The following is a 12,281-nucleotide window of genomic DNA, read 5'->3' as shown; positions in this document are numbered from 1 at the left end:
ACGAGCAAAGGAAAGAGAGCTGGCATTCATCGATCCTGTGTGGCGACACAAGGTGGCACTGAAACACTAAATTCAGAACGACGAGTCATTCTGAAGGTTTCTCGCTTCAGAGGCACAGTGAATGACTGTCTACAGGGATAGATCATCATGTTGTGACAACTGGTGCCAGCATCGCAAGTTCATTCATTTTATTCTGTAAAGCTTTCGCTGTTGCAGTAAGTGGAACTCATGCTGTTTCATGTTCGGACCTGTGAACCGGTGTCAGACCTCCACCTCTGCAGTCAGTAGCTTACTGGTGTTTCTACATGTCCCTGCAGTCTTTCCAGTGTGTGGTTGTGTTCATAACTAACAATCGATTTGTTCACAGCACAGTAGTGACCAGTACAGTCGTTTGTATGTTGACAAGAAATTTAGGATAAAAAAAAGCACACGGTGAATTGCCATTATTTTAAGCTACGTTACTATAAAGACATGTTTTGGGCAGCGGAGAAAGGAATTTTGTAGCTTTACGGCTCATTTATTGCAGCTATTTCAGATATGTTGGTAAATGCTCCTTTAATTTCATTACTGTGCACTACCACTTCACCAGGACTGTAGCTAGCTGGGCTGATTTGGGAAATCCCTCTTAAAATCAGAGGATTACTAATAGGAAATTAGACAAGCTACTCAAAATATAATTGCTCAGTAAAACTTTAATTGCAGTTGTCTGAAGAAATTGTTTGAGGAAATCGCAGTCACAATTTTCTGTCAAAATATATTTTACAGATTGCGGACATGACATGGGCACTCAAAACCACAGATGGCTCCTCTATTCTGAAATGTTTTAATCAACAGCCATGTCTTCCATGTGGTCACATTTTAAATAGAACAAAAGCAGCTCTGTGCAGAATTTATTGTGAAGACATCAAATCTGTGAAGAACATACGAGTTTACATGTTTACCTTTTTAGACACTACTGAATTTACTCTCTGCAGTAGAAATATTTTTTGATGGAGATCAGGTTTAGGTCATGTCGTGACTTTAACACATCAAAAAAAACAATTTTTGTGGCTTTTTGGCTCGATTCTGGTGGTTTGAGTTTGGCACACTGTAGCATGAGTGAAATAAATGGCTCATTTAAAATGTTTAGCTAATTAATGTTGAGAATTTTAGCCACTGATTTGTGCTAATAACATAAATCATCCGATCACCAGGTGAAGCCCTGAAGCAGTGACAAACTGAACAAAATCCTTTGCTATTTAAAGACCTACAGGTGCTTTACATCCCTGAATTCATGTGGCAGCAAAGCAGCAAAGATTTAGTGTTTCAAATTCTGTTGAAGCTTTTTCTTCCAAGTGGAAAGTTTCTATGCACAAAGTGGTGACACACAACTCAAGAGCACAGCAGTGAAAACAAAGTGACGAGAGCCAAAGTTCTGGTTTCTGGACAGAACTGACTCTTGAAGAGTTAGAGCACTGTGTGAGAAGGACTGCCAGCAACGAACCAGCGTGTTCTCTCTCCCAGTCACACACACTCACACAAACACTCCTGGAAACATACTCGCCAAACGACAGACACAACAAAGGAGACAGGAGACTTTTGGTTCTAGTACCACCAACCATTGCCCCTTGAATGTTGCATTATCATGCAAACCATGCAAAAAACGATGAAGATGTATTCATATAAAAAATAAGTGATACAAAATGGCATAGCAGGTATATGTATCCGTTCAATCTCTTTCTCCTTTTCCTGAAATCCTGAACTTTGCAGTGTCTACACTAAAAGTTGCATGCGTTACATGCAGTGCGCTTGGCTTTGCAGCGATAAAGCTTTTGGGTGTATATAGTATGTATATTAATGTTCTTTTTTGTTTTAGCTAAGTTTTTGTGAAGTGTGCACTGTACAGAGTTCTACTTTACAAACATCTGCTTTCCCTTTGTTTCTGGGCAGTCTCGATGCCATGGCTCTCTGTCTGGACGGCACTCGGTCGATGAGATCCGCGGAGGCCTTTGACGGTTGATGACCTCTCTCGCAATCTTGCAACATCAAGGTGGATTAGACCCACCTTTCATCCAAATGATTTGGTCCAGAGGTGTGACTTTGACCCAAACTGAATTGGGCTTAGAGGCATGGGTTGGAATTAAGGTCTTCACTCAAGGTCGTGAACGACTGTGTGGTCACATGAACATGTTTCAAGGTGGCGTGTCCCACACAGCATCACCAAATCCCTCCCCCGTGGAGGATAGCGGCAGGGGCCCCCCACTGGGCGTGAAGGGGTCAGTGTCTGTGTCCGTCTCCCCCTCCGCCAGGTAGCTTGGTCTGGGTCTTGTCCAGCCGGCGTCCTCAGTTCCCACCCTTCCCCCCATCAACAGGTCCACCCCTTCCTCCCGCTCCCCAGAGATGCTGAACCCACTGGGCGAGCGCTCCAGCTCCTCGTGATTCACCGACAACATGGAAAGAGGAGAGTCAGCCCCTTGCCCCCCTGCGGTCCTACCTGGCCCCACTGACAAGTCCTGCAGGGGGCTAATGGGCAACACTGTGGGGCGTTCGGTGTACAGAGGGATGGGTGCTGGAGGGTGGCGCTGGTGGACGTGCTCTGGAGCTCCATCTACCAACCCCACCCCCTCCCCCCGTCCAGTCCCAACAGGCGCCTGGAACGACATGTGCGGGAACACCTCGGCATAGTTGAGGAAAACCTGTCTCATCTCACCATTCCTCATAGGATCGCAGGTGTCCAGGGTCATGTGGGCACCACCCGCAGAGTCCACCTGCAGGTGCTCGGAGTGCTGGATGTGCATGTCCACCAGAAAGTCCAACTTCTTCTCCATGTCCTCCACCTGAGACACAAACACAGACTGATGGTCCCCAATTTCCTGATGCTTTCTGATGTGCCCTGCCTGGTAGAATAGATGTCAAAATATTCTGATCCACTACTGCAAGTTAATACTGCTAGTAAACTAACAAGCTTCTGATCCTACTGTGTGATCGGCTGAACACACCTGCTGTCAGTAGTAAACAGAGTTCAATGACATCAGAAAGTGACAGATATATGTATCTGTACAAGAACAAAAATTAATCTCACTGGAGGTGTGGTGATGGAACCTCAAAGACTCAATGATTCCTTACAGGTTGAACTGCACAACTATTATAATACCTTGCTCCATTTTGGCTGTGTCCCAGTTCAGGCTGCATCTGAAGACTGACTGCGTCACAGCTTCGCGACATGGCCGCCCCATTTTGAAGGCTCCTTAAAATGCAGCTGAGAAATGCATCTTTGTGTCGCCAGGTGACTTTCGCAGCCCACCCTATGTCAAGATCATTTGTGTGCCTGCAGAAAGCAGAGCAGCTGTCAAGGTTGCTAGGCAACAGTAGTGAAGCTTTGCAACGCAACGGTAAGGGGAGGAAGAGTTGGTAAACAGGGAATCCCCCATAGACCAGACCATCTCATTTTGGTTCAGCCTTTGCAGACCATGTCCTTTGAAGGATTCGGCCCCTGAACTGTGACACAGCCTGCGGCTCTCTGCACCATCAACGTTCAGTACTGTCAAGGTTGCAATTGGTCAACAGGGTAAATTTGCACAACGAAGTTCACCAAAGCTCAACTCTACAATAATCCCGTTGATGTGGGACTTCCACTGATGTAATATAATTCTGCTATTGTAAGTTCTATGGCTGTTGGGTGAGTCATTTCACCTAAGGCTCTAAAAAAAACTCTACACAGCATAAAAAAAAGATTCAATTAATTAACCTCCAAAAGCATAATTTGCAGATCAGCATATAAAATTCATTGTGTAATTTGCGGTTCTAATCCTCACCTGTCTTTCCACCCTGACAAATCTACCCATCATGCTTTGGTCTTCAGCATCTGGCATGGAGGCGGCTTTGGCTAGGTACGGTTCGTGCCTGGAAGATTAGATAGAGGGAAATGAACAAAAGATTCACCAGCACAGATTAATTCCTTTACTAAAAAAAAGAACATAGTTGTTTGCAATTTACAGAGTATAATGCATGAGCAGAACAGGATGGAGCCACGACACTGTAAAGAAAGTCAACAGAAGCCTTAACATGATGTCAGCATTAATTAGTTAAAAACAAACTGATATATTCTTACAGCACTGTCTAATGCGTTTTCTCTGTGAACAGTGTGGCAGTACCTGGGTGACTGATTGGGTGGGTAGGCAAAAGGCGTTTTTTGAGTTTTCTTGTGTTTTGGAGTGAGGGAGGGTCCAGGGGCAAGTATCATGTCAATCCTTAAAGAAAGAAAACCATGATGAGCTTGAGGAAGAGCTAATATTCAACAGGCTCCCATCTGTGATGCTGCTGCTCACCTTGTCTGGAGGTATTTAATTCTACAGAGCATGTCCAGGTGTCCGGCAGAGTACTGCTCAATCACGTCTTTGACATCGTAAGGCCTCAGAGTTTCCTTAAACCGCTTCTTGTTTAGGAGGAATTGCATGATCCTGTGAGAAAGAGTTGGAAGCAAACAGGTTATTAAAGAGACAGGTTGAGCTGTATCACTCTTCACTGTAGTAAACGTCCATTTGATTTTGCAGGTTGACTCGCAGTTTCGACTTGGACCTGCTGTACAGTTTCTCTATGCAGTGAGGGGCAGCAACGGTACAGGTGTGCTAACCTTTAGTTTCATCTCCAAATAAGATCAAAAGTTATTTCAAACTGGTTGTTTGTTTATAACCTCTCTTACTGACTTGTTGTACTACAGTAATCATGTATCCCAAGATCTGAGCAATTAAATTACTGCAAGACAAACATGGATGTCTGTTTGATCTACAGCCCCTGGTACCGGCTCAACTCAATTCGACTCTACTCAGCTCTACTTGCTTTTGGTACCATATGCTTTGTTTTCCACCACAGACAGTCCCCACACCGTGTAGCTGATTGTTGCAGCGACTGACCTGACTGCCCTGATGACCAGTTTCAGAGTGGGAATCATCTCCTCCAGGAGGATGTCTGGAGGGAAGGCCCGCTCCTCTAAGGCTGGATCTGCCAGAGCTCCGGCATCTGGCAAAGACACACAACACAGAGACACTAATGTAAGAACTGTGCATGAGTAAAACACAAACACTTAATCACCACAGTGTCCATTTGCTTAACTAAGACCAACCAAACCCTTCCTTTGTTTTTTCCTTTTCATGGCGTACCTTCAGTGCTCTGGCGGAGCGTAGAGGCCCTAATGCGGAAGGCAGTCCGGAAGCGCTCCCTGTTACTGAAGCCGGCAGGTTTGGGCTCCTTGGAGGGACTTTCCTCGATGGCATCAACCGTACCTGTGAGCTTCTTGCCCGTCCCAACCGACATTCTTGCATTGGGGAGGCGAACACGCTCGAGTAAACTCAGCTTTTGACTGAAGTGAAAGAGAAAAGATATACAGAGTGGAGGACTTCAAGTAGTGTGATGTGTTGCACAATCACATGACTGAAAGTTTCTCAAATGGCTAAAGTCTGTCTTAGAATATGAAGCTGGTGGCACTGACAAAACAACCTCGGCTCCTGGTCTGTTTAGCTGCTGCTCTGGAGCCTCTGATCACGCTACATGGCACCAGACACCTACTAGATGGATGCTGAGGTGAGTTTGGGTTGTGAACTGTGATTTTCAAAATTGGAGAGTTGGTCATGTATTTTTTTTTTTTTTTTATGGCTGTAACAATCTGTGCATCAGATCCTGCCTCGTCATTACCAGTGACCACCAGTGTCTGATTTCTAATTTATTCAGTCAAAGGTTTTTGATTTCACTACAGACACTCTGGTGTTAGTTCCAGCCTATGAATAACAGAAGAAGAATCACAAGTTCATGGGAAAGTAAATCATCCAAATGTCCACATATGGATTAATCAACCCAAACTATTTCTATTCTTTCATTGAGAATTTTAAAGTAGTACAAACTTACATAACACGTTAAAAACATGTCAACGTTGCTTTATCCGTGAAAGCTGTTGGTTTGGCGATTTGCAGATCAAACATCATCTGAACTAAAATTCTAAAAAACTCTAAAAATCTTAAAACTGAGCTATAATAAATAAAAAACTGAAAATTGCAAGTTTCTGAAACATCAAGACTCCATAAAATACACTGCAGTTTAGGGCCTGAAATATATTTAATGGCTCCCAGCAACATCCCTCAACATATAAACGCTTAGGTGAAATTTATTTGCTCTGCGCAGTGTAAATTTTGTCAACTGTCAGCACAAACCATCCATATACAGCTCAAAATCTATGACTGCAGGCTCTTTATGCATGGTCTCTACAAATCTGTGAACAGACACCTTGTGTAGTGCAAACAGAAGCATGTGAGTGTTAGACTCACCACCTTTACTGGGGCACGTCTTTATGAGCATAAAAAAGTCCCCTTCTAGTGTGAGCTACAACTTTCTTCTCACAGAGAAGCTAAAGTCTTCAGGGTCTGCTGCAGAAGGAAGCCTCAGAGAGCCGAAAAGGTGATTAGTCTCCTGTATTGTTTAATGGCTGACAATATTTGGCAGCACAAAGGCAAGAGCTCCCTGGGTAAAATAAGACTCCTGTGTGCCTGGGAAGAGACAGAGAGGGAGGGTAACCGGAGCCGACAACAGCCCGAACAGGGCTTCTGAATGTGGGGCATTCTCAGCAACTTTGCTCCCACAGCAGACACACGATATCAGCCTCTGTGTGGCCTCGGGGCAGAAAAGGGCAGCAGATTACGGCGCTGAGAGGTTGCAGAATAGAAAGCTTTAAAGGATGAGAGAATCTCTTTCTGACTGCTCCTCCACAGAATGAAGAGCAGAAAATTAGCTGTGATTATCCCGCGGCTCTTGGTAAATAACACTCCTGATCTCCCACAGATCAAACACACACCTGCAGAGACAACATGAAAGTATACGCCCAGTTTAGTACAACTGGGAAGTGGGTCCGTAACCAGACACTCTGGACTGTAATACTGACTTTCATTTCTCTTTGTTTCCAAACTGACTGATCGTCTCAGTGCTGATTTTTCTTCATGTTATTTTATGATTGAAATTAAAATGTCACTAGATCACAGGTACATAATCCTGCTGCCCCAAAAACTCACAAGAGCCCCAAATGTGGATTAATCTGCCGCTGAAAATAAACCCCAACAAATGTCCAGTTTCCTCCTGTCTGTTTACAGAGACCAGCTGAATGTTTCTCAAAAATGAAACTACATACTGCTGAGGTGTTTATGTGCTGAGAGACAGACATGCAGGTTTGTATCATCTCATGGGATTTGGTGACATTAAGAAAGATCATAAACAAACTTGAAGAGCAGTCAGACTAATGTGACTTCACTTTGGAGACACTGTCCTCACTCCAAAGATCTGAAATGTGTTCTCACAATCAGAGCAAACAGCACACACGCTACCACTGGATAACTCAGATAAAAGGTCTTATCAGCCTCATGCTGGACCTTGTGTTTCTGGCTGTCGTCCACCTCTTCACTCAGAGCAGCGAGACAATGTCAGGCTGCTAATTTCCCTGCTGATCTTTCAAAGTATTTGAAACTTGCTCTCTCTCTGTCATTAATCCCTCACTTTGTTTCTCCCCCTCTTCACCCCTTAGCATTTTCTACATCTCCATGTCTTCCTTGTTCTTTGTTTCTTTTTCATTCCTGTTTCTTCTTCTCTGTATTTTAAATTTATCCCATTTTCTCTCCATGTGTCTTGTTGTCCCCATGCTAAATAGTACAACAGATCTTTTTTGTGGCCTCAACTAAATATATTTAGGATACTAATTTCTCTTCTGGATGAAGCTCAATGCTTCCAAATATTGTTACGAACAAATGTCCACCTCCTCATGAACAGGTGGTGCTCATCTGTCTGAAACAAGTGATCTAAAACCAGCTTGTGGTGTTAAGGGAGTCTGGTGAATCTGACTGAACAGTTGTATGAACAAACCTCCCAGAGAAAGGTCAGAGATCAGAGAGATTTAGACCACGAATAAGAAACTGCTCTTGCATGAGGCCAGTCACCGTTGCTGTAGTGTCTATGTGAACTGTTCTCTATCAGCCTGTGTATCAGGGCTTCTGTTGTTGTTCTCAGGAGCTTTTAGGAGCAGAAACTTGATCCTGCAAGTTGAACATGGGGCTCAGTGGAGGCCCAGAGGCGTTGGAGCAGAACGCTCTGCTGTAGTGATCCTGTAATGGTACTGACCTGAACTGACAGCGTGCGCAGCAAGTTACTGTAACAACATACCATGTGTACCAACACCGTCAACAACACAGACCCGTACACATTTCACATGGCTTGTCATGGCTGAATCCAAATGACAAAGGACTAGACCTGTCTCTGCCAACATGTTCAAGCTGTGAAAAGACATAGGATCTCCGCTACCTGCTGCTGCCTAATTATCAGCTCAAATAGAGTCATCATCATCATACCTGTCACCTCATGTGCTACCTATGTTTCCCTGGCAAAGCAAAATGTGGACACAGTCCACAACAAGCATGGGGCGGAAACTGTGTGACGGTGACAGTGCAGACAATCACACAGTGAAACACAAGCTTGCAGAAATGTGACATCTTTGCTGCTTTGTCAGAGGTCAATTGGCTGAAGTGTGCTTTCACCTCTGAACTAGTACAAGTGTGTATTCACAATCAAACAATGCACACTATGCTAATATTAGCAAACAAAGCTATAAACAAATGCTGTGTGTGCTTGTGTAACAGCTGAATCTGATTAACCACAACATGAAAATTAGTTGAATGTTTATAGAAAACTAGTTTCCTCTAACCTTCCGTCAGTTGGTCGCTGGATAACAGAATGATAACACCTGTAAAGGCTAAGGCCAGTGAATCGTCACATTCAGAAACGTTACTGGAACAATCCTACAAAGCTGTGAAACCTGACACTATTTCTATCCTTCCACTTTCCCTTCCCATCCAGTATTGAATGTGCTTGTCTGAGTTTTACAACATCCTCCTAATACTCAACCAGTGACTGTGTGTGTCATTGTGCTTTAGGTTCCTTTGGGGGAAAATAAATAAATCAGTCGTCTAAAATCCTGTCATTTATCTAATCTTATGAAGACAAGCTAAATCTTTCTGAAATCAAACATCCCCCGTCAGATGCTCATGATGTGCGTTGATGTAGAATCATTATGATGAAGAGCAAAAAGAAAACTCATCCAACCCAAAGACCCCATCTAAGCCCCTAATTACTCGCTATGAACCGTCATTCATAATAGAAACATAACTAATGGACTCACTAATGGGTTTCTAAAAATGCCCCTCAGCCTACCTGTCACCAAAGAAGCTTAGGTAGAAGGTAGCGCCATTAAAGTGCGACGAGTGGGAGGTTTGTGTCAAGATTCACATGTTTACCACAGTCATTAGCTGAGAGATTTATTCTGCTTGTGAATTAACAGAGGGAGCTATTTAAAGCTAATGGCGGATACCCTAGGAAGCCTTCATTAGTCCTTCCAGCATGCAGGGCTGATTAGAGGTGCTTCACTCAAGCCCCATATCTGTGTCTCACAGTGTCTCTGCTGGACATCGAACAGTGACCTACCTCGCTATGGCCTCCAGGTGATCCTTCCTTTGGGTGGGGGAGAGAGAAAATACAATGTTAACACGACCTGTTGACATGTGTCAGTCAAACAGACCAACTGACTACTGCTACTGTCTCAGGTCCAGTTTGATCTGTGTTGAAAGCCTTTGTTAAACTGCAACAAACTGGTTGATAAATCAAGGACTGAAATGTGCACTCAGTGAAACTGTTTGCACAGACTGAGCATAATAATTCACCAGTTCCCATGTGCTGCTGATTATCACCACTGTTTCCTCAGTAGCTGCTTTCTAACAGGAAGAGTTGGCCTGACCCTGTGTAGGCGCTGGGAACACTAAACTCCCACACTCACTGAACTATCTGCAGCGAGTTTCTTGAAAACCTGGAACAAGGATATGTTAGTAGAGACAGCTTCTATCCATCTACTAGACAGGGTAAATCGAGGAGCCGGGAGGCTGTTGCAGGAGCCACGAGCAAGGTTACGAGAGACACACCCCTTTATCAGAAAACAGTTGGCGGTTGGACGTTTTAGATGAAGGATCGGAGAAATGGACGTCTCTAAAAACGTGTTTCCTTAATTCCTCTGTCCTCACATTTTTCCCACACATCTAAGGACTAAGGCACAAGGAAAGGACAAGTGAAGGAAACATGGATGGAATTAAGGGAACTGGGATTCACCCATGGAGTCAGTGCAGCAAGTCGGTCCTGCCACAGTGCCAACTACAAGCCAATCATTACTTGTTGAATTAATGTATGTTCCCAGAGCCTATGCAGTCCATTTGATACGTGAGGTCACCTACAGATGAAGTCAGAAATTCACATACACCTTAGCCAAATACATTTTCACAGCTCCTGACATTTAATCCTATAAACATTCGCTGTCTTAGGTCAGCTAGTGTCATTGCTTTATTTTAGGAATGTGAAATGTCCTCCCAGTGATGGACTAGGATGGACTTGGTTGGATCTTTCGGGTCCTCATGTTTGCAGGGGGGACTTTACTCTTGCACAGCCTATTTTGTATATTCTTTACTTCAGTCTATATTTTGTTTTTGCTTTATTCTAAGTACTTTATTGAGACTTCTGAGTTGCTCCAACACCTGAATTTCAATGCAGTGTTATCTTCACAGGACTGAGTGGAGACTGATATCTAGTTCTCCTGATGTATCCACAAAGAATAATACCAACCCTGATATGGAGCTGATAATATATTTGACGTGCATGTATGATGCTATAATGTTGTATGCCGTGTCTGGTTATTTCTTGGCTAAAACAGGACTGAAATTCCTAGAAGAAACTTTTAAATTTAAGACATGTTGGCTTTAACTAACCTGTCATTAGCCCATGTTGTTGGAATTTCTAATGACAGTAGCTGTCAGTAAAGAGTCTAAGTTTGGCATCAAATAATGTTTTTGTTATTAAAATCTTACATGATCTCATATCCTTCAAAATACTGATCATTTGACATTTCGTGAAATATGATATATAGCCTGTTTTTCCTCTTGTACACACCACAGAGGCCAATCACAGCTGAACACCCGAGCCAGGTGTGATGACATCTGTTATACCTGCTACACCTGCTGTTCAGCATCCAGCCTCCCAGTCTTCAGTTCAGTTTAATGATAAGCATGCAAACTAAAACAAAATAAAACAAAACAAAAATGAAGGAGTCTGAACAAAAACGATGACAATATAATTGAACAAAATTGTAAACAAAACACAACATTCTTCACTTTCAAGTATTTCACGAAAACCTACAGCAGTGCATTGAGGGCTATGAAATAGACACATGCACGGCAGCCATTTTGGTGCATGATCAGTGTTACCTGAAGCAGGGAAGAGAGATGATAGCTTCATAAAATCTCCACGTGGCAGTAAGGTCTTCCCTGATTGGATTGGTGGAATAATACCTCCAGGCGGACTTGACATGAGAAGATAGCGACAGAACAGAGCACTTCAGTATGATTCTAGCCTCGTTACAGTTCAAACAGCCTTGCAGAATCCAGGCTAAATATAAACCTCCCAGCTGGACCAGTCACAGTCATGTGACATCAGGTGGGGTCTCACCTGGATGAGCCCGGCAGCTGGATGTCGGCGCTTCTCAAAGTGCTTCTGCCTGTGCTGCTCCTGGACCTTCAGAGCCAAGCCTGAACCCAGGATACCCTGCGGTCACACAACACAGTCGACAGCTCGGCCTGCTGTGCATAAATGCCACTGCACCGTTCATTTGAAAAACATTTCAGGTGTCGTAAACACAAGCATCTTAAATTAAGCTTCTCCTGGTCTCATGTGTTAAGGTTCAAGGTCTCAATTCGCAGTGTAAAGAGCAAAAAACACTAGTCAGTGGTGCTTTGCTTTTACCCACCAGGTGATGCTACTTGCTAGTCACTTGTTAGCAGGCTAGCTAAAGGTACTAGCTATTTTTGCTCTGTGATGTTTGGGTATGTTAAGAACCCAAGAATTAGACTGCTCCTGCCGTGCACTACTGCAGTGAAAAGTACAAAACTAAGTCTAAAGCAGCTACTACTCATGACTTTTATCTTTTATTAGCACATTAATCCACAGTCCATGCAGTTAACATTAGCAGTAATGTGTGTTATACAGTCAGAATCCAGTCATGTTGCAATGAGCACACTGTATATACAGGAGCGTGTACCCACTGCAGGCAAAGCGAAGAAGGACACTCCGATCAGAACAAAGGTGCCGGCTAACAGTCTCCCAGCCCAGGTTTTTGGGGTTTTGTCTCCGTAACCAATGGTGGTCAGAGTGACCTGCAAAGAAATAAAAAGATTACACTCTTT

The 12,281-nt window shown here is 43.6% G+C and overlaps 1 protein-coding gene across 3 annotated transcripts in view; it reads right to left on the bottom strand.

Moving 5' to 3' along the window:
* Positions 1 to 513: 513 nt before the first annotated feature.
* Positions 514 to 12,281, bottom strand: part of kcnq3 (potassium voltage-gated channel, KQT-like subfamily, member 3) — a 74,506-nt gene continuing 62,738 nt past the window's right edge. For all 3 annotated transcript variants that reach the window (XM_020617693.1, XM_020617694.1, XM_020617692.1), the window contains 10 exons: positions 12,141 to 12,251; positions 11,548 to 11,643; positions 11,307 to 11,401; positions 9,487 to 9,513; positions 5,139 to 5,338; positions 4,893 to 4,998; positions 4,308 to 4,439; positions 4,134 to 4,229; positions 3,795 to 3,882; positions 514 to 2,816 (listed from right to left, as the gene is read on the bottom strand). In XM_020617693.1, the coding sequence (XP_020473349.1) occupies positions 2,172 to 2,816; positions 3,795 to 3,882; positions 4,134 to 4,229; positions 4,308 to 4,439; positions 4,893 to 4,998; positions 5,139 to 5,338; positions 9,487 to 9,513; positions 11,307 to 11,401; positions 11,548 to 11,643; positions 12,141 to 12,251 (1,596 nt within the window). In that variant the 3' untranslated portion in view covers positions 514 to 2,171. The remainder of the gene's footprint in view (positions 2,817 to 3,794; positions 3,883 to 4,133; positions 4,230 to 4,307; positions 4,440 to 4,892; positions 4,999 to 5,138; positions 5,339 to 9,486; positions 9,514 to 11,306; positions 11,402 to 11,547; positions 11,644 to 12,140; positions 12,252 to 12,281) is intronic.

This window comes from Monopterus albus, unplaced genomic scaffold, assembly GCF_001952655.1.
Source record: "Monopterus albus unplaced genomic scaffold, M_albus_1.0 scaffold193.1, whole genome shotgun sequence".
In the NCBI taxonomy this organism is placed as follows: domain Eukaryota; kingdom Metazoa; phylum Chordata; class Actinopteri; order Synbranchiformes; family Synbranchidae; genus Monopterus; species Monopterus albus.
Note: the sequence above shows the minus strand (reverse complement) of the source record. Positions and strands in the feature narration are given on the sequence as shown.